The following is a 25,244-nucleotide window of genomic DNA, read 5'->3' as shown; positions in this document are numbered from 1 at the left end:
TCCTATTTGATCCCTCTTGTACCAACAATAAAACATTCTGTAGCCAACTGAGCAATAGAAAGACAGGAGATTATCATTTTCCAACCAATTCAGTATCAATGAATCAAACTCTGGTCTTGGTTTCACAGAAACAAGTAGACTGTAAAGTACACTTCTTCAAGCAAATGTACTAAAGCCACAGCCAGTTGTCAAAAGATGTTGATGCATTGCAATGAAACCACAAGTTCATGGACTCTTAAAGCATGTGTATGTTAAGCTGGAATTGGTCTTTGATGCTGTGAGATCTGAACCAAATGCAGAGGTTGCGGTAGACCCTTTTTAGGTGGAGTTTTGTTAGACAGCTCAGCTGCAGGCAAACCGCTGTAAGCTGTTGAAATCAGTTCAGGGTTCACCTTGAGTGGATCTGGCTCCGATCCTACCCGACAGTTTCATTGGTTTCCTCTCCTCATCTAGTGTAAACAAACTTTCACTCCCTTTCTAAAACACACCCATGCTCACACACATACACACACACATACATACATCAGACCATGGTCACTTCTGGGGACATTACATAGACTTACAATTCATTTTCTGGAGATTTACCCTAACCATCACCACTGCTTGCCTAACCCTAATCTTAACCACTGACCCCTAAATCAGCCTTTTAACAATAAGGGACACAGCTTTTGTCCCCATTTGGACAAGTCGCCCCCGATTGACGACTAAGTCTGAAATTTGTCCCCAAAAGTAGCCTATGACAGACCACACACACACCTCGTATCTGTTTTTCCTCAAATAGGTTCATCAGGTCCAAGTCTCTCACTATCTAACAGCAAAACTCCCTAAGCAGTCGCTAATAGATATTGAATTGATAGAGCCTTCGTTCAGGGCCATGCTCTGCTTTGCTTGGACCTGCCTCCCTGCATTAAACCTCACTTAGGTGGTTACAAGCATTGAATTTGTTTTTACTTAAATAAGACTGATAGGAGACCACCCTGGTCAGCTGCCCTTCACAAGCTCTCAAGTACACTTACTGCTGTTAGCTATGCTCCTTTAATGATCTAAAAGGATATGTATAATCCTCTTATCCACACGCCAACCAACAGTGGTTAGGAAGTGCAGTTAGCTACCAAGCATTTTGCTGTTTGGCATTTTTAAAATTTGGTAATTTGTTGGAGTGATATCAACAGATGTGTTGGTCCCAGTTTCATAATGATACAAAGAGTAACTACAGAGTTCTGCTAAGTATTTTCCCCTATCATGCATCCAGTCGTGCCAGAACTGTCCAAACACTCCCTTCAATGATGTATTCATTTGTATTACCACCACTGTTGCTTCTGATTAGCTGTAAAACCCTGTTTTCCTAATTGTGTCCCAGTAGTTTTGTTATAAATGCCTACCTTGGGTATATTTAAAATACTTGGAAACCCAACTTCTCCCATGCACATACTTTGTAACCCAACAGCTCCCCATTTCCCTATCCCCGCAGAACTATGTGGAAAATATTCCTAGCATACTTCCCTTCCTCTCACACCGAGTTGGCTGGAGGAATCATTTAATGCGCTCCCTCAGTCTCACAGCACAGTGGGCCAAGACCTGCTGCCAGAGCCCCCTGGTAGGGAGTTGGGCCTCTAGGAAATGTGCATCAGGGGGTCTTCTACAATATCTGTGATCTATTTAAGTTAAGTTTTCAGCCAGGTTGTTTTCTCTCCACTACCCGAGCCTAAGAAAAGAGAAGCTCCAGGGACCATGACACACATGTGCTGCATTGGCTGCGTTTGTCTGCATTGTCTCTATGTTTTAGCCTTACCATTGTTGTGGTTTAACGGGTGGGAATGTTAGTGTTCTGGTCCGTCCACCACTTTGATCCAAACTGAAATATTTCAATAACTATTTGATTAATTGCGATGAAATTGGATACAGACATTCATGGTCCCCAGAGGATGAAACCCACTGACTCTGATGATTCACTGACTTTTCATCTAGAGCCACCATCAGACCAAATGTATAATTTGTTCAGTGTTCGGGTATATGATGAAATATCTTACAATTGAATAATATTTCCATCATCCTCAGCTGTATTTTGTGTTTTGTGGCAGTTAACTAATGTCATCATACAATAACTCCAGCCTTGGATGGTAAAAATGGTAAACATACCCACTAAACATCAGCATGTTAGCATTGTCATTGTGCACAAGTCAGCGTGTTGATGTTAGCATTTAGCACAAAAACAAAATTGTCACTGTGTACAGCCTCTCAGAGCTGCCAGTGATGCTGTAGACGCTTGTCTTGTTTCACATGATCTTGAAGGATCAGCTTGTGTCTTTTATGTTTGCTGGGTGGTTGTAAAGTATTGTTCTGTTTCCAACTAAATCTATGCTCTGGGCTTTTCACTCATGAGCATCCTCTAGAAATCCTTATAATAAGTTACTGATGGCACTGTGCGTGTGTGTATGCATGCGTGTCTTCCAGCCGGACCACCATAGCAGCAGATTAGGTCTCTAATCGCTGCCTCTCAGGTATAAAGACTTTCTGTGTCCAAGCAGCAGCCGTTCCTCGTCTTGTCTAACTTTACCAGTTAATCTACCTCATAGAGACTAAACACGTCGACATCGGGCTCTGTACTAGAGGCCAAAGGTTGAGCGCCATTTGGTGTCAAAACACGGCTCGCTCACTGATCTTTAAATGGGGCAGGGGCAGGAAGGAGAGCTGGAAAAAGGGACACATTCACATCCTCCAAAGATTAGCGGACACGCTTACTTTTATTGGTTTGTAAGTTCATGAGCGGATGCAGTGTTTAGCAGAGAAAGTCGGCCTGTCTTCATCACACAAAGTTTGTTTCTGTTTTCACCATAAATGTGCGTTGTGCACTCTGCTTGACAGCTACAAGTACTCAGTTGTGATAAATGATAATGTTTTGTTGCGGAAAAATGATCCCAGGTATTGCATGAATGTAATAAGGTTTACTTCAGTCATTTCCAGTGTCACCGTGCCCTCTGTGGTGCACTGCTGCAGAGTGTCTAAATAAACTACTAATAAGCCCTTTTAAGTGAGTCTGGCTGTTCAAGGGGCTCTCGAGGTAAGTGACACGAGCCAATTCATCTTGCTGATGGAGATAGATGATTATTTGTAGCCCATGAGTGGGTTGAAGGGCCAAGGGTCAATGCTACTACAGCTGTCCGTCAGGAGCTGCAAAGTAAGAAATAGGCATTCTTAAACTCCCTGGAGAGGGAGGGTAAGACCAGATGCTCTTTTTCTTCAGCCATCTATACTGTATTTAAGCTATTTTATCAGTGGTGGAAGACATGTCCAGATCCACAAGTACTAATACAACAATGTAAAAATACTACATTACAAGTAAAGGTCCTGCATAAAAAGATCTTACTCAAGTAAAAATGTACTTTAAGTATTAAAGTAAAAGTACTGACTCAAAATAAGTACAGTGCCTGAGTAAACTTGGTTACTTTCCAACACTGGATTTGAATGCCTTAAATGTATAGTTCATGTTAAAAAGAGGCTGTAACCACGTTTTTTTGTTTTTGTTTTTTTAACTAACTAACTTGTCTGTTTTATGCTGTTAATGTTATTTTTGTTTCACTTGATCTGAGATCAATCATGATTTAGCAGCTGCCAAGCCTTCCACAAAAAATGAGATCAATGCACATATGGAGCATTGTCAGACGAACCATACTTTTGTTTTTTTCTTTTTCTTTTTTTTAAAAGTCTGTTTTTAATGGCATGTTTGTCCATTTATGTTCAGGAATGTTTTGTGTTGATGTTCAGCACACAAAAAGTCAACACGTAAACTAATTGTGTGTGATTATGCCTCTTATCCAAGCAAATTGAGCTTATTGAACCTTGCCAGACCACAACAATTAAGGCCTAATTGTACTCTGGCTCTTCTGTGAGACAAATTTTTATTGACTCATAGCACAAAATGACCATATTGGTGTCATTAGCACCCTAGTATCATATATTAGTATTTACTGTGTATGTAGAAAGCCATAATATATATATGAAACCACACAAAAGTAAAGTGCTATTTGGCTCATTATTGGCTGAACAAAAGATGTATTGTAATATAACCTGAATAAAGCCGTGCTTTGAGAGGCTGCTGTTTGATTAAAGAAGAGGGTAAGCTGCAGGAGGTTGCAAAGGCCTAATGAAAGGCATCAGTTGAAGCTGACTCGGCCACCTCTGAAGTGGCACGTGCTGGATGATGAAGCGTTCCAACCTTGCAGATTAAGGGCTTTTGAGCTGTGATCTCACACCACTAAGGCCCACACACGGCGTTACACTGCAAATACGAGAGAAACTTTCACTCCATACGATGAGCATCCACGCCTTCATTAATCCACAGATGATGGGTGAGCTGCGATGACCCGACTACAACCATAAATAATAATCAACCATCCACATGAGTCCAGAGAGAATTCGTTCCCTGATTATGACTGATGGCATGACTTTTGCTGTTGTATTTGTTTACCACATGTTTAGTCTTAGGTAGACCATGAGAGAAGCTCAGAATATGCCTTTGTTGAGCAGGAGGAGCATTGGAGGAGTTGGAAGGAGAGAAACGGTGTGGAATTACACTGACCTCATGAAAAACGTGGCAAACATTTGGGATTAATTCCACCCTGGACTTTGAGGACCTTGTATAACAATGTGGAGCTCATGTCCGAGGTCGAAGTTTCGAAGCCAGTTAAAGCAAAGAAACTTTAGGATACGGTAGACCTTTCCTGCTGTATCCCTTAGTATAATAAATGAATGTATCAGTTGTTACCCAACTTAAATCCACAGCAGTGTTACGCTTTGCTGAGTAAACATGGACAGTAATCAAACTAAATATATTTTTTGAATAACTCTCTACTAAACCAAGACTACCTGGCTGGATTGCCCATGACCTACAGTACCAGGGACCACTGCTAATTCAAACTGCCATCATTTTCCATGACTTTAGAGAGCTGTAGCATGCCTGGAGAGCAAGGTGGTTGGATTTCGCTCTTCAGGAGAACATCCAGTTTGTTCCATTGTGTCTCTAAGAAACAACTGTGAAATTATTGCAAACATATTCATTTAAGTTTTGGTTGGTCTAATGGCTGTCATCCCAAAAGTCTATCTGGCAGTTTCCAACCCTCTCTCCTCATCTCCTAAGTGTTTGGTTTCAGTCAGACTCAGTTGGTCTGATGTAGACAGGGTCCATGAACTCAGTGGGTGTCAGGTCCTGGCTTCATCTGCTGTCCTGCATACGTAAACCTCTGAATGGCAGACATGACACAGTAAAGAACAGACAGTCAGAGTTTTGTCAGAGTCAGAGAAACTTGCTCCGAAGTCCCGCTTAAATTAAACTGCATGTTCTGTGTCTGCTACAGCATAAATATCTGTTCTGTAAATCTTGTGTCATGTGGTCTCCTTCATGATGGCGCCCCTTCTCTTTGCATTAACTAGTTGGGAAGCTGTTTTCTGTGTACAGTAATGGAGAATTTGTTTTCATAAAGCCATGCAATTGTCATTTTAAATCATATGTGTATTAAGCACTAATGTCACTGTTCTATCATAGGCAGGCAATCAAACTCAATCAACAATCAATGAGCCACAGAGTTTTAACAGCAGCTCACATTATCTTTCCTTCTAATGTGTCCCTCTCATCTGATGTAGCAGTATGGACACATGTGCTGTCCTACACCCTAGCTTGTTCAGACATACACCTTAGAAAATTGGACTGCTAACATCTATTGGCTAGATATCCAAAAAACATAGCAGCTAATGGAACTTTTAGCAGTTCAGATGTTCCAACTGAAGTACTTGTTGGAAGGTCGAACAACACTGAAAACGAAACCTTTACAACTCTGAAATAGGGAGTGTGTGTTCAACAATTTCTGTCACTTGCTGAAAGCAACAATTTGACATTCATGCCCACTACGCAGATGTTTGCCACTTGTGTCATTTTTCGCGGGTACAAATGAGTGCAACACTATGAATGTCTTCCAGGAAAGTCTGTCTGACAGTGTGTGCCGTTATTTCCATATTTAAACGATTATCTTGTCTCCATCCTCTCTACGACAGCAGTTTTTTCAGCAAGTGTGGTCAACTGGAACAGTTTTGCTAGTTTGTTTCAAGGACCTACGAAGTTTGTTTACTTTGTCTCTGGGTTGCTGTCCCTCCAGAGGATGACACAAAAAAGAACATTTCTAATATTTCCCCCAATTTCAATTTTTTTTTTTGGACTTTAAGACAAAGAGAACAAGAGCTGCTGATTGATGGATTAATAGAAGACTCTCCATCACTGCCAGAAACCAAATTATAGAGTACAGTTGTGTTTGGCTGCTATCCCTGCATGGTCTCCATTGGTCAACCTTTGGTACACAGTAGTAATATTTCATCAGCCCACACTGGAAAATGGGAGTGACCATTTTTGAGTGAAGCGTATCTGATACTCTGTGAATCACACTCAGCCTAGTTTGGATCTTTAAAGCAAATCTGTAGGTGTTTTAGGAGCATACAGCAGAGAAAATACATTTAGTATATGGCACATAAGTTGGCAACAAAGTTAGCTTGTCTCTGATGGCTTTAACCTGAATTTTATTGAAGAAGAAAAAGTTCTAGGAAGAAATTGGATGGGATACTCACCATAACCTCAAACTGCTATGATCTGTACATTAGAAATGCAAACACTGTCACCCACAGTCATAACCTGAAGCAGTATTGATGTAACTTTCAACTCCCTGCCTTGAGGAACTATGGTAGAACTATAAAACACAAGGAGAGGTTGGTGAGTTAAATACAATGCCTGATGGAATAACTCCATGTTTGCAAATGTTGGCCACTTCCACTGCTGTGTTCTTATGCGCTCTATATGTTTTAACAATGTTATCTTTTGCCCACAATTGCTGCTGCGGGGTCCCAAAAAATCCACGAAAACTGCAAAGTGAAATGACGCTATATCATTTCTTTATTACCCCTCTCAAGGCTGAAATGTTTGGTATTGCTTGGGTGCCAAAGCAGATGTTGAGTGGCCTCGCAGTGACTTTTTAAAGTGTAGGAGAGTTTTCAGCCCCTCAGCAGTCATTTTACACCACTGACCTGCCCTGGCCTCATCCCTCTGTGACTTGTAACAGCCAGATGGGCGCATGTGATGTAATACAGTGCATGTAGGCAATGCATAGGTTTGTATGAGGGGTATGGAGAGTCGCACACACACTGCCGGAGGTCAGATCTTCGTCATGTGTGGGCAGATTTGTGGCCACAGCTGGATATTACAACGTCATTATAAGAAGTAGTAATAGTAGCAGTTCCTATCTTCAGCTGGGAATAACCATTATCTAAATAGAACATTAAAAAAAACACAAGAATTGAAAACATCAGGTTCAGTAACACACCTGCTAGTGGCTGTAGTTCAGCAGATATTAAAAAGGGAATCCCTCACACTCACAATTTCTATTAAAGGAATAATGTGCATGACAGATGGAGATAGAAATTGGGTGAAAGATTAATGACGAGGTAACATTTATAGTTGCAAATCCAATGTTACAGGAGGTGTACACATACACACATCTTGCATAGAAAAGGCAGTAGTTAAATCCAGCTTTGTTTCCCCCTGGATTCAATGGAAATTCCAAACAAGAAATTCCCCCATTCTCAGTCCAACCTTATTGGCACGTTGTCATCTACAATCTCTGGTGTTCATTTTCTCTCTCGAATGGGGTGTAAAACACTACAACAGCATGAAGCAAATATTATGAAAAATCCAACAGCAGCTCCATCAGATGCAAACTGCTGCCACCATGTAACTCCAGTAATGCCTCGATGGAGCTGTTTGGACTCTGTGGGTTAATGAAGATGATGGAGCTCGACAGTTTGTGGTCATTGAGCCCAACTGCCCACCAAATTCATTATAATGCCTGTTTTTCCAGGTGTGGCACTTAAAGCCCCACTTACAGATGCAACTTTGTTGTTTTCTGTTACCAAGGATTAATATGTGAGCCAAAGAGAGAGTGAGGGAGACTTCATAAAGTAGACTGACTGACTGACTGTGTGTGATGTCAACTGATCTAGTTGTACATTATAGTAAAACAAGGGTGATGCTTTGGGTTTAAAAACACTATTTGCTAACTACTTGTTTAATTGGGGGGATACCCTTGTTGGCTTGAGCCAGGAGGTGATTTGCATAGCTTAGCATAACAACTGAAAGCACGGGGAAATAACCTGGCGCTATCCCAAATTTTAAAAATTGCCTACGAGCTACTGGAAAGCTCACAAATTAATTATATATTTTTTATATAATACAAACGGAAATAAAAAATGAGCCAGACAAGCTGTTTCTCTGTGCTCTCAGTCTTTACTTGGCTAATTGCATCCTAGCTTTCTTCAGTGTAGTAGGACAGATGGCAATCTTCTCATCTATCTCTTGGCAAGAAAGCAAACTAGTGTTCTTCCAAATATATCAAACTATCACTTAAACCTAGTTGCTATCAAATATTATTTTAAAACCCCAGTCTTTACTTGACCCCAATTAAGTCATTTTTGTACTTAAAGCTGGATCCAAGAATGCTTAAACTTTTTTTTTTTTGAAGAACGTACTTTGCCTTCTAGTTAAGACATTTCAGAAAAGGCTTAAGTACATGGATGAGTTATCTAGGCATGTTAAGCCTAGCAGACCAGTTAAACTGAAACTGGGTCAGCCTCATATTGATGTAGGACACTCCTCCCAGTTGATAACAACTAAGTCAACAGATCACATAGCATTCAACCAAAGGCGCCCCTTCCATATCTGCAATTAGATAGGACCACAATTCTATAAAAGACCTTCAGTATCTGACACTAATATCTCTTAACGGCTCTACCTCTTGTTATTATCAGTTTAAAAATGCCCTCTGCTTAGTTTAAGGACATGGTGAGAAAGCTCTAAAAGCAACTGTGATTTGTCTTAGTTTTGACAGCTCCATCAGGTTACAGCTTTGGCTGTGAACACTTACAGTCCCGTCATGCATTTGGCCTGAGATTAGAAATTGGACACGTCAAGATATCCATCTGCACTCGCAGGCAGTCTGAATATATACTAAAAACTTTCCCAACACTCTCCGAATTCTGTTATTTTGGTTTCTCGCTCAGTGGTAAGTCTTCTCTCTGTGAGAATGCACGCAATTAGCTGCCCTCTGGGACCTGTTCTTGTTAGTTCCTCTGTTGCTTACATTACATTGTATATCCCCAATATCAACACAACAATACATATAACTGGTGGAAAGTCAAACCAGTTCATTTTAGTAGCTTTTGTGTGGATCTGACTTCCCCCTACGGTGCTTCCGTGCATGCGAAAACTGATATCTGGAAACTAATTGCATCAGCAGTCTGCTAGTTCTATAAATAATCTTCTAAATTCTATAGAAAATCTACTAAAAGGTTAAACACCACCATTATGAACAGTATATTAATCTCAAATTGCTTTATATACACACAATTCCTCTGAAAACCACGTCAATGCTATTTAAAACATTAGAGGTCTGTTATTTAGATTTGTTAATTCAGATTAACTGATATGCATTATTATATTGTACATCAAAAACCTTATATAGTTTGTTTTATACTTGTTGGACCATTTTATTAATTTTTAAGTCAAAGAATGTGCCCAAATAATTGGCTATTAAAAGGTTAAATTTGCAGAATATTTATTGCTAATCCAATAAGATTACTACAGGCTCTGTAATAATGTAAATAATTAAACAAATCATTGCGAGTACCCACATTCCACTGTGCAATGAGACTAAACACACAATAGGCTTATTAGGCAGGGGTTCAGATGTTAAGGCCTGCACTTAAATTGTGAGTAACTCTGCAAATTTGTGGCGCTTGTTAGTGGACATGAATAAAAACCCAGTTGATCCCAGTCAATGTTTGGTAATAACGTTACATGACTTGTAAATATGCATGACAAATGTGATTTATGTGGGGTTAGGGTTAGGGTTATTTTGGAAGGAGCACACAGCATTTTAGGTTAGATCACTGAAACTATTCCGTTGCTTCATAGCATTCATGTTTCCACTGATGCGTGGCACTATTTGAGGTCAACTTTTGCACTTTAATGTTTAAGTTTAGTTAGACTAGAAATTCTTGACATGGGCTTGTTGACTTTTTTGGATGTCCATTTAAGTGCATGCACATAATTCCACAGTGAGCATACAGGGTTTCAGTGTCATGTTGCAAGAAACCTGACCATTAATAAACACTGGGACTCTTTTGAAAGATAAGCGCTCTGACATTCAAGTTATGGATGATCTCACTGCGTGTTTTTTCTGTGGTGATGCAGAATACTTTACCAGCTCTCCGTCTGACCTCTACAGGAATGAGGTTTGACCCAAAGTGACTTCCCTTTTTGACTTTCTTTGATGTGTTTCATTACGTGATACTTGACCTCTCCCCTGGCACCCTGAACTTTCACTTTGATTTAGACCTCAGCATTACAACAGTGGGGGCTACAGCTCCAGTCTCCTTATTAAACATCAGGAAAATGTCAGTCTGGGCAGTTGCATGTTAACAGGGCACACGTTCTTGTATGATGGAGGACGAACTGTTGTAGTAATTATTATGAACCTTTTATTTATCACTATTTTAATGGAATGGAATTAACTACACATTTATCCACATTATTGGATTACTATTATTGACTATTACAAATGATTACAATGTATCTTTTAATGTATGTGAGTACAGCCTGGGCATTGCAGCCTACCTCAATGGTCGTGAGCGCATAAAATGTACAGTAAATTACACATGTTTTGTACTGACTGCTTGTATTGTAAAATATGACGTTTTAAGCCTCTCACATAGTGTCTTTTGGTACATGAATTATCTCCTCAGCTATAAGACATGAAAAATCTGTTTCTCAGTGGATACCAGCAGCTCACTTGCCGCCACCCCAGACTTCCTTAAAATTGAATCCACATTTTTGTGTAAATGTCATAGTGAGCGCAATAGACTATAAATCATTGTCATCCATACAGAGCAAAATGATTTTACAATATTCTTATTAAAAAATGCGTATAACCTGTGTGCCATTTTGGATGAGCCCTGTGTCTGTTTTCCATAAAAGGATGACTTATTTGAAATTTATAAGATATAGTTTTCCTGTATATACTTTCCGTGATCCAGCCTTGACCACTGTTACCAATAAACACGCTACAACCGCTTTTTTTTGTACAGTCGCTTGCAGAGACCAAATTATGTGCATCCCACACAAAAAGTCACTGGAACGCTACAAATGTTGTTGACGTGTGTGAAAAGGCGAATGAATGGAAAACCTGGTTTCAGAGGCCTGAAACTCATCTAATAGCCAGCTGGGTTCATCAGGTCTGTGGCTCTGATTCCTTTAGCAGGGCCTTTGTGCTGGAACGGGGCTTTTCCTGCTGCTTCTTGACCCTGAGTTATGTAAAGCCGGCTGAGAGAGAAACTTGACATCCACAGCAGCCGTCTGGACACAAGACCGGCTGCCTCTTCTTTCACCCGGACAGCTACAGTAGACAACAAGCTTTGAAATCCCAGAAGCTCGCACTGTCTGGTTGCTATTTTCATCTCTGGCAGGTTGGCGTGTGTCAAAGATTCCGTGTCTTTTTATGTTTTGCCTCAGCGTGCTACCAAAAATCATGAAAGGCCGATCAGATGGGCTAAACTGTGCTCACTTTGGCCTATAATTCTCCAGAGTTTCCCTTCTCCTTCTCTTTCTCTGGAAAAGCTTCACGAGGGGAGATTCGATATTGTGTGGAAGCCCGGGCTGTTTTCAGTGGGCCACAGTGGAATGAGGTGGGGGTGGGTTATGGTTTGTCTGAGGCTAAGGACTAGAACTGGTTCTTGCTTGTGTAAAAAAGAGAGGGTGATTCAGGCAACGTGTTGAATACTTGTGATGTGATGGAACCATGTCAAAATCTGAGCGTGCCATGGAGAGTGGGAGGCAGACGAAGAAGAAGAAGAAGAGTGCATTGTCTCTGGAGGGTCGTACGCGCAGAGGAGGGTGTGAAGGGAAAGTCAAGAGACCAGACTGGAAAAGAGAATTCCTGCCCGTGACGCTTCACTAGTGATGAGAGCTCTGCGTTGAACAAAAAAAAAAAATTACCGGTTGCTTCTCACTGTTATGATAAATTCCTTGAAGTAACACACAAAAAACACAGCCTGCAGACATCCTACAAAAGCATCTCTTTCCTGACTTGAACAATCACATCCAGGCTTACGTGTACTTACGCAGAGAGCAAAACAAAAACAGAGGCGGATTATGGGCTCGATAATAGTGTTAGTTGCGCTGATACCAAATTATTCACCCACTATTCAGATTCCTTTTGTCGTTGCTATTTATTTATTTTTTTGTGTGTTTACAGAGCAATTTTTCCTTTTCCCAGAGCTCTGTTGCATATTTAGTTTCTCGGCGATCATCTGTTCCATTGCAATTAGTTATTTTTAAACTGGGCAAGGTTTGCGTCAGCTCAGGCTGTGGCATGAACACGGGTATTGATTGGCATTGCCAGAGCCCCCTTTCACTGAATTTTCTTCTTCTCCTCTATTGGTTTAGTCAGATGCTTGGCTGCTTCATACGCATACTGCAGCATGAGTGTGTTATTTGTGATTCCAACAGCTTTGGCTTCACTCACTTAATTGCCTTGGAAATGACTAGTATGGACAAAACCAAGGGTACAAGCTAAGTAATAAAACTGACTCGCTCTCTTATTATATGGATACTTCAAGCTAACTTACAGCTTGTGCATGAAATTAAAATGACTTTTCCCTTAAAATATATGTGCGATCAAGTCATTGCAGTGAAAAATTATTGTCTCTCTGGGGTATAAACTACACAGACAAAAAAAACGACTTTTTCTTTCCATGGAAAGCCATTAACGTATTAGATAACACTCAGGAAAGGAAGCAAGAGAGTTGAAACCAGTGCTCTCACTGCTTAAATATTGTGCTGTCAGTCTTTTTCTATAGCCTGTGGTCACATACCACATCCAGTCTTAGAAATTATTGTGTCTCCTTCTATATAAGTGTGTGTCTGCATGTGTTGGTGTGCTGGGCTGACTTATTTTTTGCTGTGACGGGATTCAGTGATGCTCCACACACCTGACAGTAAGACTGCATGTCTTTTAAGTAAGTGTGCTATCGAAGTTCAGTACAAGTTCAATTATAGAGCCAACACCAAAATACTGTTTATGCTCATTGGCAGCAATGAAATGTTTGGTTTACCTTGACAGGGGTTTGTCCAAATTGCTTATGCATTCTACGCAGCATAAACAGTACTCTATTGTTGCCACTGAGAAACTGAAATCCCTTCGTGTCTCTATTTGTCCCTACTGGTGGAATTAAAGCGCTGATGATTGTTGTGCATGGTATTAAGTGCATGTTCCCACGCTCCTTCACCGGAACTATAACATGAGAACTAACTTAGATGAAAAGACTACAGAGGCACTGATACACAGTAATGTTGATGTATTGCATATAGTCTCTGATCATGACACTCCCCGAAAGCTCCGCTCAGCTCAGTACAGCGGGGAGTGACGATAATAAGTTCAAGGTGATGACATCCTCAAAAAATAAAAAATAAACAGTTTACCTCACTTCTCCAAATATGACTCAAACTGTATTCTTGGATTGAGTACGACAGCCTGTTTTTTTGTATTTGTTGTATCTTAAATTCATTTCAACATGTGAACTAGTTTGGAAGTCGAAGAAAAGTTTGGAAAGTTGTGGTTGAAAGACAAATTGAAAATGTCCCTCTGTCGTTCTGTTTGACTACACAGTATCTTTGTGAGACCAACATTTGACTAAGAGCAGATGTGTTGTTAAACTGAATGAAAGTAAAGGGTCTCATCAGTCAGTTTGGTTTAATCCATTGACTGGACGCCACATCACAAGATCAGTAGATCATTTGATTTCATCCAATGATTGAATTTGTTACATTTTATTTATTTTAATTATGTGAGAAAATATTTTCTAAATGTTTGATTTATAAGCTCAACTACCATCAGTCTTGATGAAGGAAGCTTTGTCTGAAGCTACTGTACTTTTTCATATAGTTTATAAAAAGCAGACAGATCAGGTTTATTGGTAACACATGGTGGTACATCAGAATTTGTGGTTTCTTATTGTGTTTCAAACTCTGTCTTTGTTTGTAACCATTTGAACCCAAACCAAGTGCTGCCAAAAGCTAGTTTAGTCATCTATTATAATGAAATTCTAAATATTAATCTCTTGTTATTGCCAACTACATGTTTTCGTTTCTGTTGAAGGTCAGTTGAACTTCCCCGCTTTAATGAAATAATAACTAAAATATCCCAGCAGCTGGCCTGGCACAAGGATCCAGTGTGTTAATTTTGGAGTGATGCTCCAGTTTGAACCTGTTTTGAAAAGCCATGGATCTCCTCTGGGGAGTTCTGCCATTGAATAAATGTGTTTCGTCTTATGTCACGGGCAGACTGTATCTTGGAAAAGCCTTTGCTATTATATACCATTTTCACACTGTGAAGCCACAACTTAAAGAGCAAGAATTCCATGTTTGCAGCATGATCTATCACTATGACAACCAGCAAGAGTGATATGGGATTACATCACTGAGAGCAAAATGTGTCTCAGGATCTCCCTGAATAAGTGACTGTTGGTATACAGTTACTGTCATACCTCCATCTGAGAGACACTCAACGTCTCATGGCTTGCATAACCTCTCCGGTTGCATAATCTTTAGAGGCAGTAGAGACAGTACAGTATGTCAGCAATGTCAAGCAGCTCTGAGTTAATGAGAAAGTAATTAGTCCAACAGCAACAGTTTTCTGGGTCCAGACAGAGCTCCAGTTGGCTGATGGCTGGAAGAGGCACAGAGATGGATAAACTATATGTCTCAAAGCTATTTCAAAGCCCACAGCACAGTTTATTGTAAAGTCTGAACATTTCAGATTGTATAAGATCCAGTTATACTGTGTTGTAAGAGAACAAAACGTTGTAACTTGACTTAAGGTTTATGCAACCATTTGATATTGGTGGTTTTAGTCAGAATCTAGCAAAAGAAGTATTTTTTAGAAAGCTAAATAATTGTTTTTGGCTGTGTGGCCTGTTCTAAATACTTCCTTGAGGTGATATGAATCAATAGAAATTGGCTGTGTCTAAAGCTTTTTTGGTGCTTTTGATCGTACTTCATGGATTTCCTCAGGGATATGCTCAGTTCTGGAATTGTAGATGTACAAATGCCTTGGCTAAATGATAGTTTCCAGTCTCTATGCTGAGACTATGAGAGACTACTCTATGCTAACTGGCTGCTGGTGGTAGCTTCTTATCATGTAGACATGAGAGCAGCATAGATCAACTCATCTTATATCTTACCAAGGAAGCAAATAAGCACATTTCCCACAATGTCAGGAGCACAAGTTGAAGGGTCACAAGTACAACATGCTTAATTTTAGGGACTCGCAAGCCAAACAGGCTGGAAACCAAAGTATTTAATAGTCTTAAGAGATGATGGGCCTTATTTCCCTGAAATAGGGCGTAGGTGCAGATTCAAGTTTTAATTCCTGGCGAGTGGTGCGTGAGGGTGTGACCAACACATTTTTCCTGATCGTCAGCACTGGTGTACTGTGGGTTCAGCCAGGCAAAAGCGTGAAAAGAGACTGAATACATTATTAGTGGAAAGAATACAGACTCAGCAGGTGGAGTTGGTGTGAGCTTTAGTAATGACCGAAGCTCCTCTCTTCACCTTTTAAATGCAACAATAGGTGAAGTAGAGGAGAGAGGATGAGGGAGAGAGAAAGAAGAGTTCACCTCTGTGAACCACCACAAGTTCCAAAATACATTAAAATATAATGACAATGGTAGAAAGAAAACAGTTACTATCTATTGCTGAATGAGGTAGCAATGGAGATTGAGCCTATGGCCCATTGATGAAATTCTGCATTTGCGATATAATGATTATTACAAACCAGGCAGGAACTTTCCTGGCATTCATTCAAATCAGCGGAGCTAATGCAACAGACTCACTCTCCCTTTACTTTAGTGTGAAGCAGCTTATTTCTTTTTTTAAACTTACCCTTTATAAACTTTTCACTGACAAAGCTTTTATTACACTGGGAGTAAGTGTCTCTCCTGTGCTGCGCTGTGCATGCAGCACACACACACTGAGAGCTGCCTGTGCCCCTTGCTGCTTTGATACTAAGCTGAAATGAAACTGCATTTTGCTGTCATTTATGGTCGCACTACATCTTTGCCTCTCCTCTGCTCTCTTGTGTTTTAGGGCTCCATGTGTGTGTACTGCACACACAGCAAAGGAGAGGACAGTCAACCAGGGAAAATAATTGAGCCAATGACAATTAAACTTGTTATGTAACTATAAGTTCAGTCAATGCTTGCCAAATAAAAAGCCAATAAGAGTAATTTATTAATGTTATCTGCCCAGAAGAACAAAACACCCCTGCAATACTACTAATCTCCATATGGTGCCAACAAAGAGAACAAAATGTTTAAGAATATACAACATGCAAAATCATTTTTGGAAATTAGCTAGTTAGTGTTTTAAAACCGTACAAATTCCATCAATTTCATCAAATATTTAAATGATGAAAAAAAAATGCCAGTTGTGCATAAAGTGAACAGGATTTTGTTTAAACTTGTTTTAAAATGTTTACACAAATGTTTTATATGTTCACTGCACTATAGCACAGCACTGGACCGTCCATGCGCAGAACAGACCACTGTAAATATTATGAGACTTGACTGCAGGTTGTTACCTTTACATTACTTCAGATTATTACATTGTTGAACTTGGAATCTGTGAGTAACAGCTTTCCAGTCTGATGTTTAGAGAAGACAGAACATTAATTATAACTGATCCTGTCACCATGTGGGAAGATTTAAATAGTTATTAAAGTTTCCTCTGCTGTGACATTAATGTGTAAAATGATGCACAGCTCCTCTCTCAAATCAAAGACTGTAGATGAATCCCATATATCATTTCCGCTGCTGTGTAATGACTACAGCTGTTTAGTAAACATGGAAAAGATTTGACACTCTACAAGTTGTGGTGGAAAACTCACTCATCCAATAGACTGTGTTTCTGAACTCCGGGTCACTGGATTACACTCATATGGATGATATTATTGGTAAGAATCTTCCAGAAAATAGTGTTTTGATTTTCAAATCCAATCCGCAGTAAATGAAAAAAACATGCTGAAAATTAAAAGGCGCAAAACTTACCATAAATGGAATGTGTTTTGCTGTTTTGGAGATGGCTGTGTCCATGCACCTCTGCCAAAAGAAGCCACAAATATGACTCTGCGTGTGAGATAAGAGATGGTCTGAGTAGGTTTTATCGCAAGCGCAATATCATGCCAAAATGAGCACCGCCTAATCTGCGAAAACATAGCCTCAGATGCGCCTCATCCTTCCACAGGCACAGAAAGCAAAAAAAAGGCGCCAGAGGAAATATGCATAAAGACTGTTTGGCTCAGCGTTGGCCTTGCATCTGCAGGTTAATAGGGCTTGATGTTGTGTGCATCATGTGTTGGGTTAGTGACAAGTTAACCTCCTAAAAAACTTTTATACCTTTTTGTACCTTTTATTCCTTTAATATCCAATACGTTTCATTTTTTTGTACTTTCTTGATAGTGGAAAAATACCATATCAATATAAAAGCATTGGAAGACCAAAGACTGTAAAAGATAATGGATGTACTAGGCTGTAGACAAGTTTATTTCTGCTGTAAAGTCAGGCATTTTAACATGGTGGTCTATGGGGATTGAATCAATTTTGGAGCCAGCCTCAAGTGGCCATTTGATGAACTGCTGTATTTGGCACTCGGTGCAGACTTCACTTTTCAGACCTGGAAGTTGCTACTTGGGGAAGACGTGACTTTAATGTAACACATTGTTTGGTCATATTTCTATGATTATTATTATTGTTGTTGTGCTTCTCTGTGTCTGCCTCTCCCCCTCATCTTTCTCTTCCAACCGGTTAGAAATGGCAGATGGCCGCCCACCTAGAGCCTGGCTCAGCTTGATGTTTCTTCCCGTTAAAGGGGAGTTTTTCCTCGCCGCTGTCGCCAAGTGCTTGCTCATGGGGGAAATGTTGGGTCTCTGTAAATTAAACAGTACAGTCTAGTCTGTGAAAAGTGCCCTGAGATAACTTCTGTTTTGATTTGGCACTACATAAATAAAATTGAATTGAATTAAAAATTGAATTGGAACTTTGGCTTTGCTTCTAAACAATTAAATTGGCTTTCTGTGACGTTTCTGAAGTGTTTCCAAAATATCAGGCATTGGTAGGCCCATATCAAGTGAAAAAGTTCAAGTTACTTATAGCAACAAAAACAGAAATTGTCTATGAATATAGCTGACATTTACCTCCTCCCTCTGATCAGAGTCACACTGCAAAATATTGGCTCCGTTCAGCTCCAATCAGGCCCTTCCGAATTTAGAAAATCTAGGATAAAATGCCCTGTCATAATTTTTCTTAGGGGACACACACTAACAATAAGAACTTGTCTGTTGTGGCAGATTTGGAGCTTAATTAGTTGGAAAATCTCACAGAGCGTGACAGTGACCTTCAACACTATTTTCACAGTCTTTTCTCAGTGATTTGTGTCCATTGTGTCAGTTGAACCTTATGTGGCTTGCTAAATGAGGTTGTCCGGCACAGTGAAGATTAATTTTATGTGATGGGGGTGAAGAATTGGTGATTGGTGGTGTTTTGTGTGGACACGGGTCAACAGTTGGAGGCTGCCTTCCTCATGGGGCTCTAAACTGTGTTTTGGGGTCATGGTGTGGAAAGCAGCCTTTCCTCCTGCCGGCCCCCGCTGCCTTTCCACAGTCTCTGGGGTGTGTTTTGTGTTGGGCTGCAGGTCAGCGGTGGTGCTGAATCAGGCCACCAGGTTGTTTTCTTTACCTTCTATGTTCTTGCCACACTCTCATGCAGGAGGAGCCAGACATGGCTGCTCAACGCTTTGTGGTCGTCCTCTCATCTAGAAAACGAGGCGACTGCTGGTCATTGTTGTTATTTCATCAGCAGCAGTCTGACACACACACACACACACACACTCACACACACACACACACACACACACACACACACACACACACACACACACACACACACACACACACACACACACACATGGGGAACTAACATGGGGAACTTCTAAAGTTGCTTACCTAATTTGAAAAAAGTGAAATGATATCCACATATTGAGTTAGCTGTTACACCTTGCTTGAATCTTTTCTCAAAAATTGTTATACAGTTTGTTATATTTTATGTACTCCAATTGCGATGGAATTGAAGGAATTGGGGAAAAATTGCAAGCAAAAGAAAATACTGTGACTTTACTGTGTATACTGTGACTTCTTTTAATAAAAAAACATACTGCATATCAGATGAAAAACTATATTTTAGTACTAATATTTTATTTATGTTCCGAATATAAGAAGTATCAGCTCAAAGTTACATGACAACGAAAATAAACTAAGTTAACTAAAATATTCATTTCCAAAGTGCCCATTTTTACGTTTGAGGTCGATTTATATTTGTTTTTCTGAACAACTTATCAACATATGTTCTTCTAACTCACTGAATGCAAATCTCAGTTTGGAACATTTGGGAATAGTTTTGCACGGTCTATGGTTGTAATTTTTATTGGCAGGTGAGAATGCGATGACGTAAGTTATCATGACACGAAAAGCAACGATTGGTCATCACAAAATTGCAATTTCCTTGAGGGACTGATAATATGTGGAGAGAAGGTTCATAAAAAATGTTATTTAACAGAAAAAAAAGGCTCAAAATAGTTAACTCAAAATAGTTAAGTCATGGATATATGGGTAAAACAGATACAAGTAAATAGTTCAAACAGGGCGATAAAATGAATGGATAAATGATTGAAATAATTAGCTAAAGGTAAGATAAATGGTAATGGCATTGTAGATATAAGATGTCAGTTTTTCCATTGACAGCAGACTATAGACCAGAAGTTATGCAGTGCATGTTGTGGTTTTGCTTTTTTGTAATCTAACAAACCTAAAAGTCTCATGAGGCAGATTTTTCCTTTAACCCTTACCTCAAATATCTGTAACCCCTTGAAGAAATGTAGACAGACCAAAATGACTTCATATCTCGACAATGTTCTCACAGCAAATATGTAAAGAGCATGCGCACACACACACACACACACACACACACACACACACACACACACACACACACACACACACACACACACACACACGCACCCCCCATATTTCATTTCTCTTTCTCCCTGTCTCACACACAGGGTAGTGCTATCTTTATGGATCGTGGACTAAAAGCTTTCATATAATACACATACCACTGACAGCTGCTATATACTGTCAACAAGCCATGAAAATATTTCTTAACTATGTCATAATTCTCCTGAAACTATCACCATTATCTTACAGACAGTGATGACTGATTTAAAACAGCATGACTCCTGACATCATGAGATACTTTACATTAGCTCTTAGCTTTTTCTGGGTACTCTACACATGTGGTAATTTATGTGAGGAGTTGGTTTTTGTGTGTATTTTTTGGCTTAAAACACCCGCAGCTCTACTTCATTGTACTTGACAGGGTCAAAGGTCATGAGGTCCACAGGTCCACCAAATGCCCACAGTGGTAGAAAATGAGGATTGGAGGAGGAGAGGGAGAAACAGCAAGCTCAACCAGAAATGTTTTTGGTAACATTCAACTTGAGAAATATTATGAATTAGTGCCAGCCTGCCTGTCTGCTTTGATCCATCTCGTGAAGTTGTTTTGCAGCAGACATATTGTGGGGTCAGTCTTTCAATCCCGGTGTCGCTTTTTCTCCCAAAATCCTGTGTAATGCTGTTGCTGGCAGAGGCTCAGGTACTGCTGGCTCCAAATAAACACACACAGCAGGCCACACATTAGGTTAAAAAAGTTAGGAACAGTTATTTTCTTTAACAGCACTAATGCATCTTTTTTTAGATTGAACAGAAAGCATGTAAGATATCGAGGGGCAAACTGGGTTAACTAAGAGATTACTGAAGAATTTAGAAACCTAGTAGGCGCTCTGGACGTAGCCAAAACTCACAGGGGTGTATTGTGCTTCACCAATGCATCCCTTTTTAAACATCATGGAGCCTGTTAATTCTACTGAGGCTTTACAAGTACTGTTGTGCTTTAATAGCATTTCATCCCATCTGAATCCAGCACCAAATCCCTTATTGAATCGATTTATGTTTAACACGCTACTTTTAAAAGAAACTGAAATGTAAAAGAACTTAAACTCAAAAGATTCAGTTGAAATCTGTTGGTTTAGCACACTGATTGGCTTACATTATTATATATGAATTACATTTATGAATATATGAATTACAACTGGGAGATTCTGACTCCTGAAACTGACATGACAAAGACTTATCACATGCAGCTTGCAACCTGACAAGAGCAAGGTTTTTTACTGCGGACTGTGCAATGAGTGCGACATCACTCTTGTTGCTATGGGAAATTTTACTTGTCATTCAGCCATGTAGGTACATGAAGAACAAAATACAGTACTCAAGTCCCGGTGAATTAAATATACATCAATATACACATCGACATTAATATACTAATATATCAATTATGTATATACACATACACATATATGAATATACATATAAACATACTACATATCTACATATATGCATATACACAAATATGAGATAAAATAAGCCAAAGTGTGTGAGCTCAGTCTAATTGATTAGAGATCAGAGAGAACACAGTGTTTACCTTTAGAAAGCAAACATGCAGAGCCCCGGGACCACTGGTCTGCCATGTGCGAGCTCCTCCACCACCTCAAACACACACATGCACACACACTTCAACCAAGCTTGTATTTCCCAAATGCTGAGTGTTTGTATTCAGGAGGAATATCACATCTTTCTTCTAAATCTAAACACTGTAGAGCTTAATGTTTCATATTTTCTTTTCAAAATGTCTCTTTGCTCTATTTGGATCATTGTTCAGTATTTCTTCTAGTGTTACGTGGCTGCTTGATGTATAAATGTAAGATGTCCACATATGATGATTATAATTTTTTCTACTGTGGTTACTGGTGTTAAGTGGAAACCTATGCAGAAAGTGTACCCCACCTCATCCCTGAATTATCAAAGCATTTTTATGTGACGCTTTTATGTTCACTTCTCTTCACTTTATCTTCCTCGCACTTTGAACAATGTTTCATACTATTTGCATTTGACATTTCCCCACTTTTTTCTTCATGTGGTATCAACCTGGGGTCAGTTTTTACTTTATGAACTGATTCTTGCAATAGTGATATTTTTACTGTCTCTGGCACTCATGCTGCCCTCATACTATAACCAGATGGGTTTGCTGGTAAGGAAAGACGCTGCAGCTGGACCCCACGCATAGAGATTATCTATTATCCTTGGATTGTCCTGAAGCAAAGGACATTGATGACAGGGAGTAAGAAAAGGAAAAATGTAGGGGGGGTGATAGTAGTATGAATATTATTAAATATGAATGATGAATATTTGTGGAGCTTCAAGGATCCTTAGCAAACACCCTGCTGAGGCCCTGGGCTTTGGGCTCAACATTAAAATCCCAGGTGCCATCAGTATTCAGTTCAAATAGTCAGCTAAAAGTAATGGGTAAATGGTTTTAGCAGTTTAGATGTAACTTCTGACAAAGGAGGTTGCTGCTTCAGAAGAAGAAATGTCAGTTTCTCTATTGACAGCAGTCTATACATTATAAGTTAAACAGTGCATGTTGTGGTTTTGTTTTTGTTTTTTTGTAATTTAACATACCTAAAAGTCTTAAGAGGCAGGTTTCCTTTAACCCTTCACTCAAATCCTAACCCTCAACTACTTGTAACCCCTTTAAGAAGACCAAAATGACTTCATATCTCAACGATGTAAAATAAATGTATCACATCCTATTTATCATGAGCTACTTACTCCAAATGCCTTAGGTCTTAGTCCAAAGCTACTAAGCTGATTGGTTTACATTACTGATATGATATGAATTACAGTTTTGAATTTATGAATTGCATTTGGGAGCTTCTAACTCTTGAAAGACTTATCACTCTTTGGGATGTGTTGGAGCTACACTGTCACTATTTGGTTGAATCTTTGGCAAAGATTAAACATCAGCTTGCAGATAAAACACAAACCTGACTCCAGCAAAGTTTTTTGTAGCCTGTCATCCACTCACAGAATCAGCATTTATTAACAAGTTTTCACATTTACACACTCAATTGTCAACAGGATTTGCAAAATGCTCACATTGCAGAGCCCTGCTGACAATGGTGCATCTCAAGCAGATCGTATTTGTGTGCACAGATGAGATGTTTGCAGATGTGTGTCGTTATACTGCCAAAAAAGTTAAAAGGTGTTTAAAATGACAGATGCCAGATGTCTTTGGCTTATTCAGCTCTATGCGATCTGCAGAGCAGGCAGAAATGTGTCACTTTTAATAGCTTCACAACAGTCACTGTTTTTGATGAGTCATCATGCTCTTTCTTTCTCTTCTATTCCCTCCTACACATTCTTTCTCTTCTTTGGAATATTCAAATCCATTCTTAAAGTCTTTTAAAAGTCTTTTAAAAGTATGTCTTGTTGCGTTGATGTGTTTTGGACTATATACAAGCACTACTGTGAGCATTGGTAGTAACAGAGAGTAGAAAGGTGTAATGAGTAAAATATATAAATAGGAAAGTACAGAATAGCCAAAGTTAAGATTTGCTCAAACTGAAGCCACAACATGGTGCCTATAAATGATAAAATAGCTGAGAAGGAGTTCATAAGTTCATAAAAGTGTGTGAGCTCAGTCGAATTGATTAGAAATCAGAGAGGACACAGTGTTTACCTTTGGAAAGCAAACATGCAGAACCCCGGGACCACTGGTCTGCCATGTGTGAGCTCCTCCACCATCTAACTGGAGTCATGTGGACACAACACTCACCGACTGCCCATCTCACTGTGCTCTCACACAGTCACACACACACACACACATTCATGCATGTGCACACGCCTCAACCAAAATAGTCTGTTTTTCCCAAATGCTGAGTGTGTTTGTGAGAAATATCTCATATTTCTTCTAAGCCTAAACACTGCAAAGCTTAATGTTTCATATTTTCAAAATGTCTCTTTGCTCTATTTGGATCATTGTTCAGTATTTATTCTAGTGTTACGTGGCTTTCTGATACTTCTACTTTTTTCTACTGTGGTTACTGGTGTTAAGTGGAAACCTATGCAGACAGTGTACCCCACCTCACCCCTGAATTATCAAAGCATTTTTATGTGACGCTTTTATGTCATTATCTTCCGCACACTTTGTCTTCCTCACACTTTGAACAATGTTTCATACTGTTTGCATTTGACGTTTCTTCCTCTGGTATTGACCTGGGGTCAGTTTTCACTTCATGAACTGATTCTTGCAATAGTGATATTTTTACTGTTGCTGGCACTCATGCTGCCCTCATACTATAACCAGATGGGTTTGCTGGTAAGGAAAGACGCTGCAGCTGGACCCCACGCATAGAGATGATCTTTTTATCCTTGGATTGTCCTGAAGCAAAGGACATTGATGACAGGGAGTAAGAAAAGGAAAAATGTAGGGGGGGTGATAGTAAGATCAATGAATATTTGTGGAGCTTCAAGGGTCCTGAGCAAACTCCTTGCTCGGGCCCTGGGCTCTGGGCTCAACATTAAAATCCCAGGTGCCATCAGTATTCAATCAAGTCTTGGTTAGTAGAAGTCAGACAAAGAAATGGCAGCTTAACTTCAAACAGCCTCTGAGGTGGATCTTAAAGGCTGTTTTCCCCTCAAATCCTAGATAAGCAGTTTTTTTTTTTTGTTTTTTTAAAGTTAGTAGGTGTTCATAAGTTGAATTCTTGTGTTGCCATTGATTTTGCTAAGATTACTTAAGTGACATTTTGCTCTATTGGATAGCTGTGATAATAGAGCATGACAGGAAACCTTTTAAATATGTAAAATGTGTGGTCTAAATGATTTGCTTTTATTTGAGAGTCAGTGCAGTGAGACAGAAAGCAAGGAGGGAGAGACGGGTGTGACATGCAACAGGGGTCCTTGGACCAGGATTCAAGCTGTGGAAATTGCAGTTACATGCACCTTAACCATTGGGCCATCAGTATGCACCCTTACTAACTTTTTCTATTTGTCACTCTATGTTCCAGGGGACTGTTCATCTCTATTCATGACCGTGGCCACATCGCCTCACTGCTCCAGAACTGGCCAGAAAAGGACATCAGGGTA

At 39.7% G+C, this 25,244-nt stretch overlaps 1 protein-coding gene across 1 annotated transcript in view; it reads left to right on the top strand.

The window, feature by feature from the left end:
• me1 (malic enzyme 1, NADP(+)-dependent, cytosolic) overlaps window positions 1-25,244 on the top strand; it is an 85,088-nt gene that overhangs the window by 36,090 nt on the left and 23,754 nt on the right. Inside the window, exon 4 of the mRNA XM_062422175.1 lies at window positions 25,166-25,241. Coding sequence (XP_062278159.1) covers window positions 25,166-25,241 — 76 coding nt within the window. The remainder of the gene's footprint in view (window positions 1-25,165; window positions 25,242-25,244) is intronic.

This window comes from Scomber scombrus, chromosome 7, assembly GCF_963691925.1.
Source record: "Scomber scombrus chromosome 7, fScoSco1.1, whole genome shotgun sequence".
Lineage (NCBI taxonomy): Eukaryota > Metazoa > Chordata > Actinopteri > Scombriformes > Scombridae > Scomber > Scomber scombrus.
The sequence above is the reverse complement of the archived record's forward strand: the minus strand, read 5'-3'. Positions and strand labels throughout refer to the sequence as shown.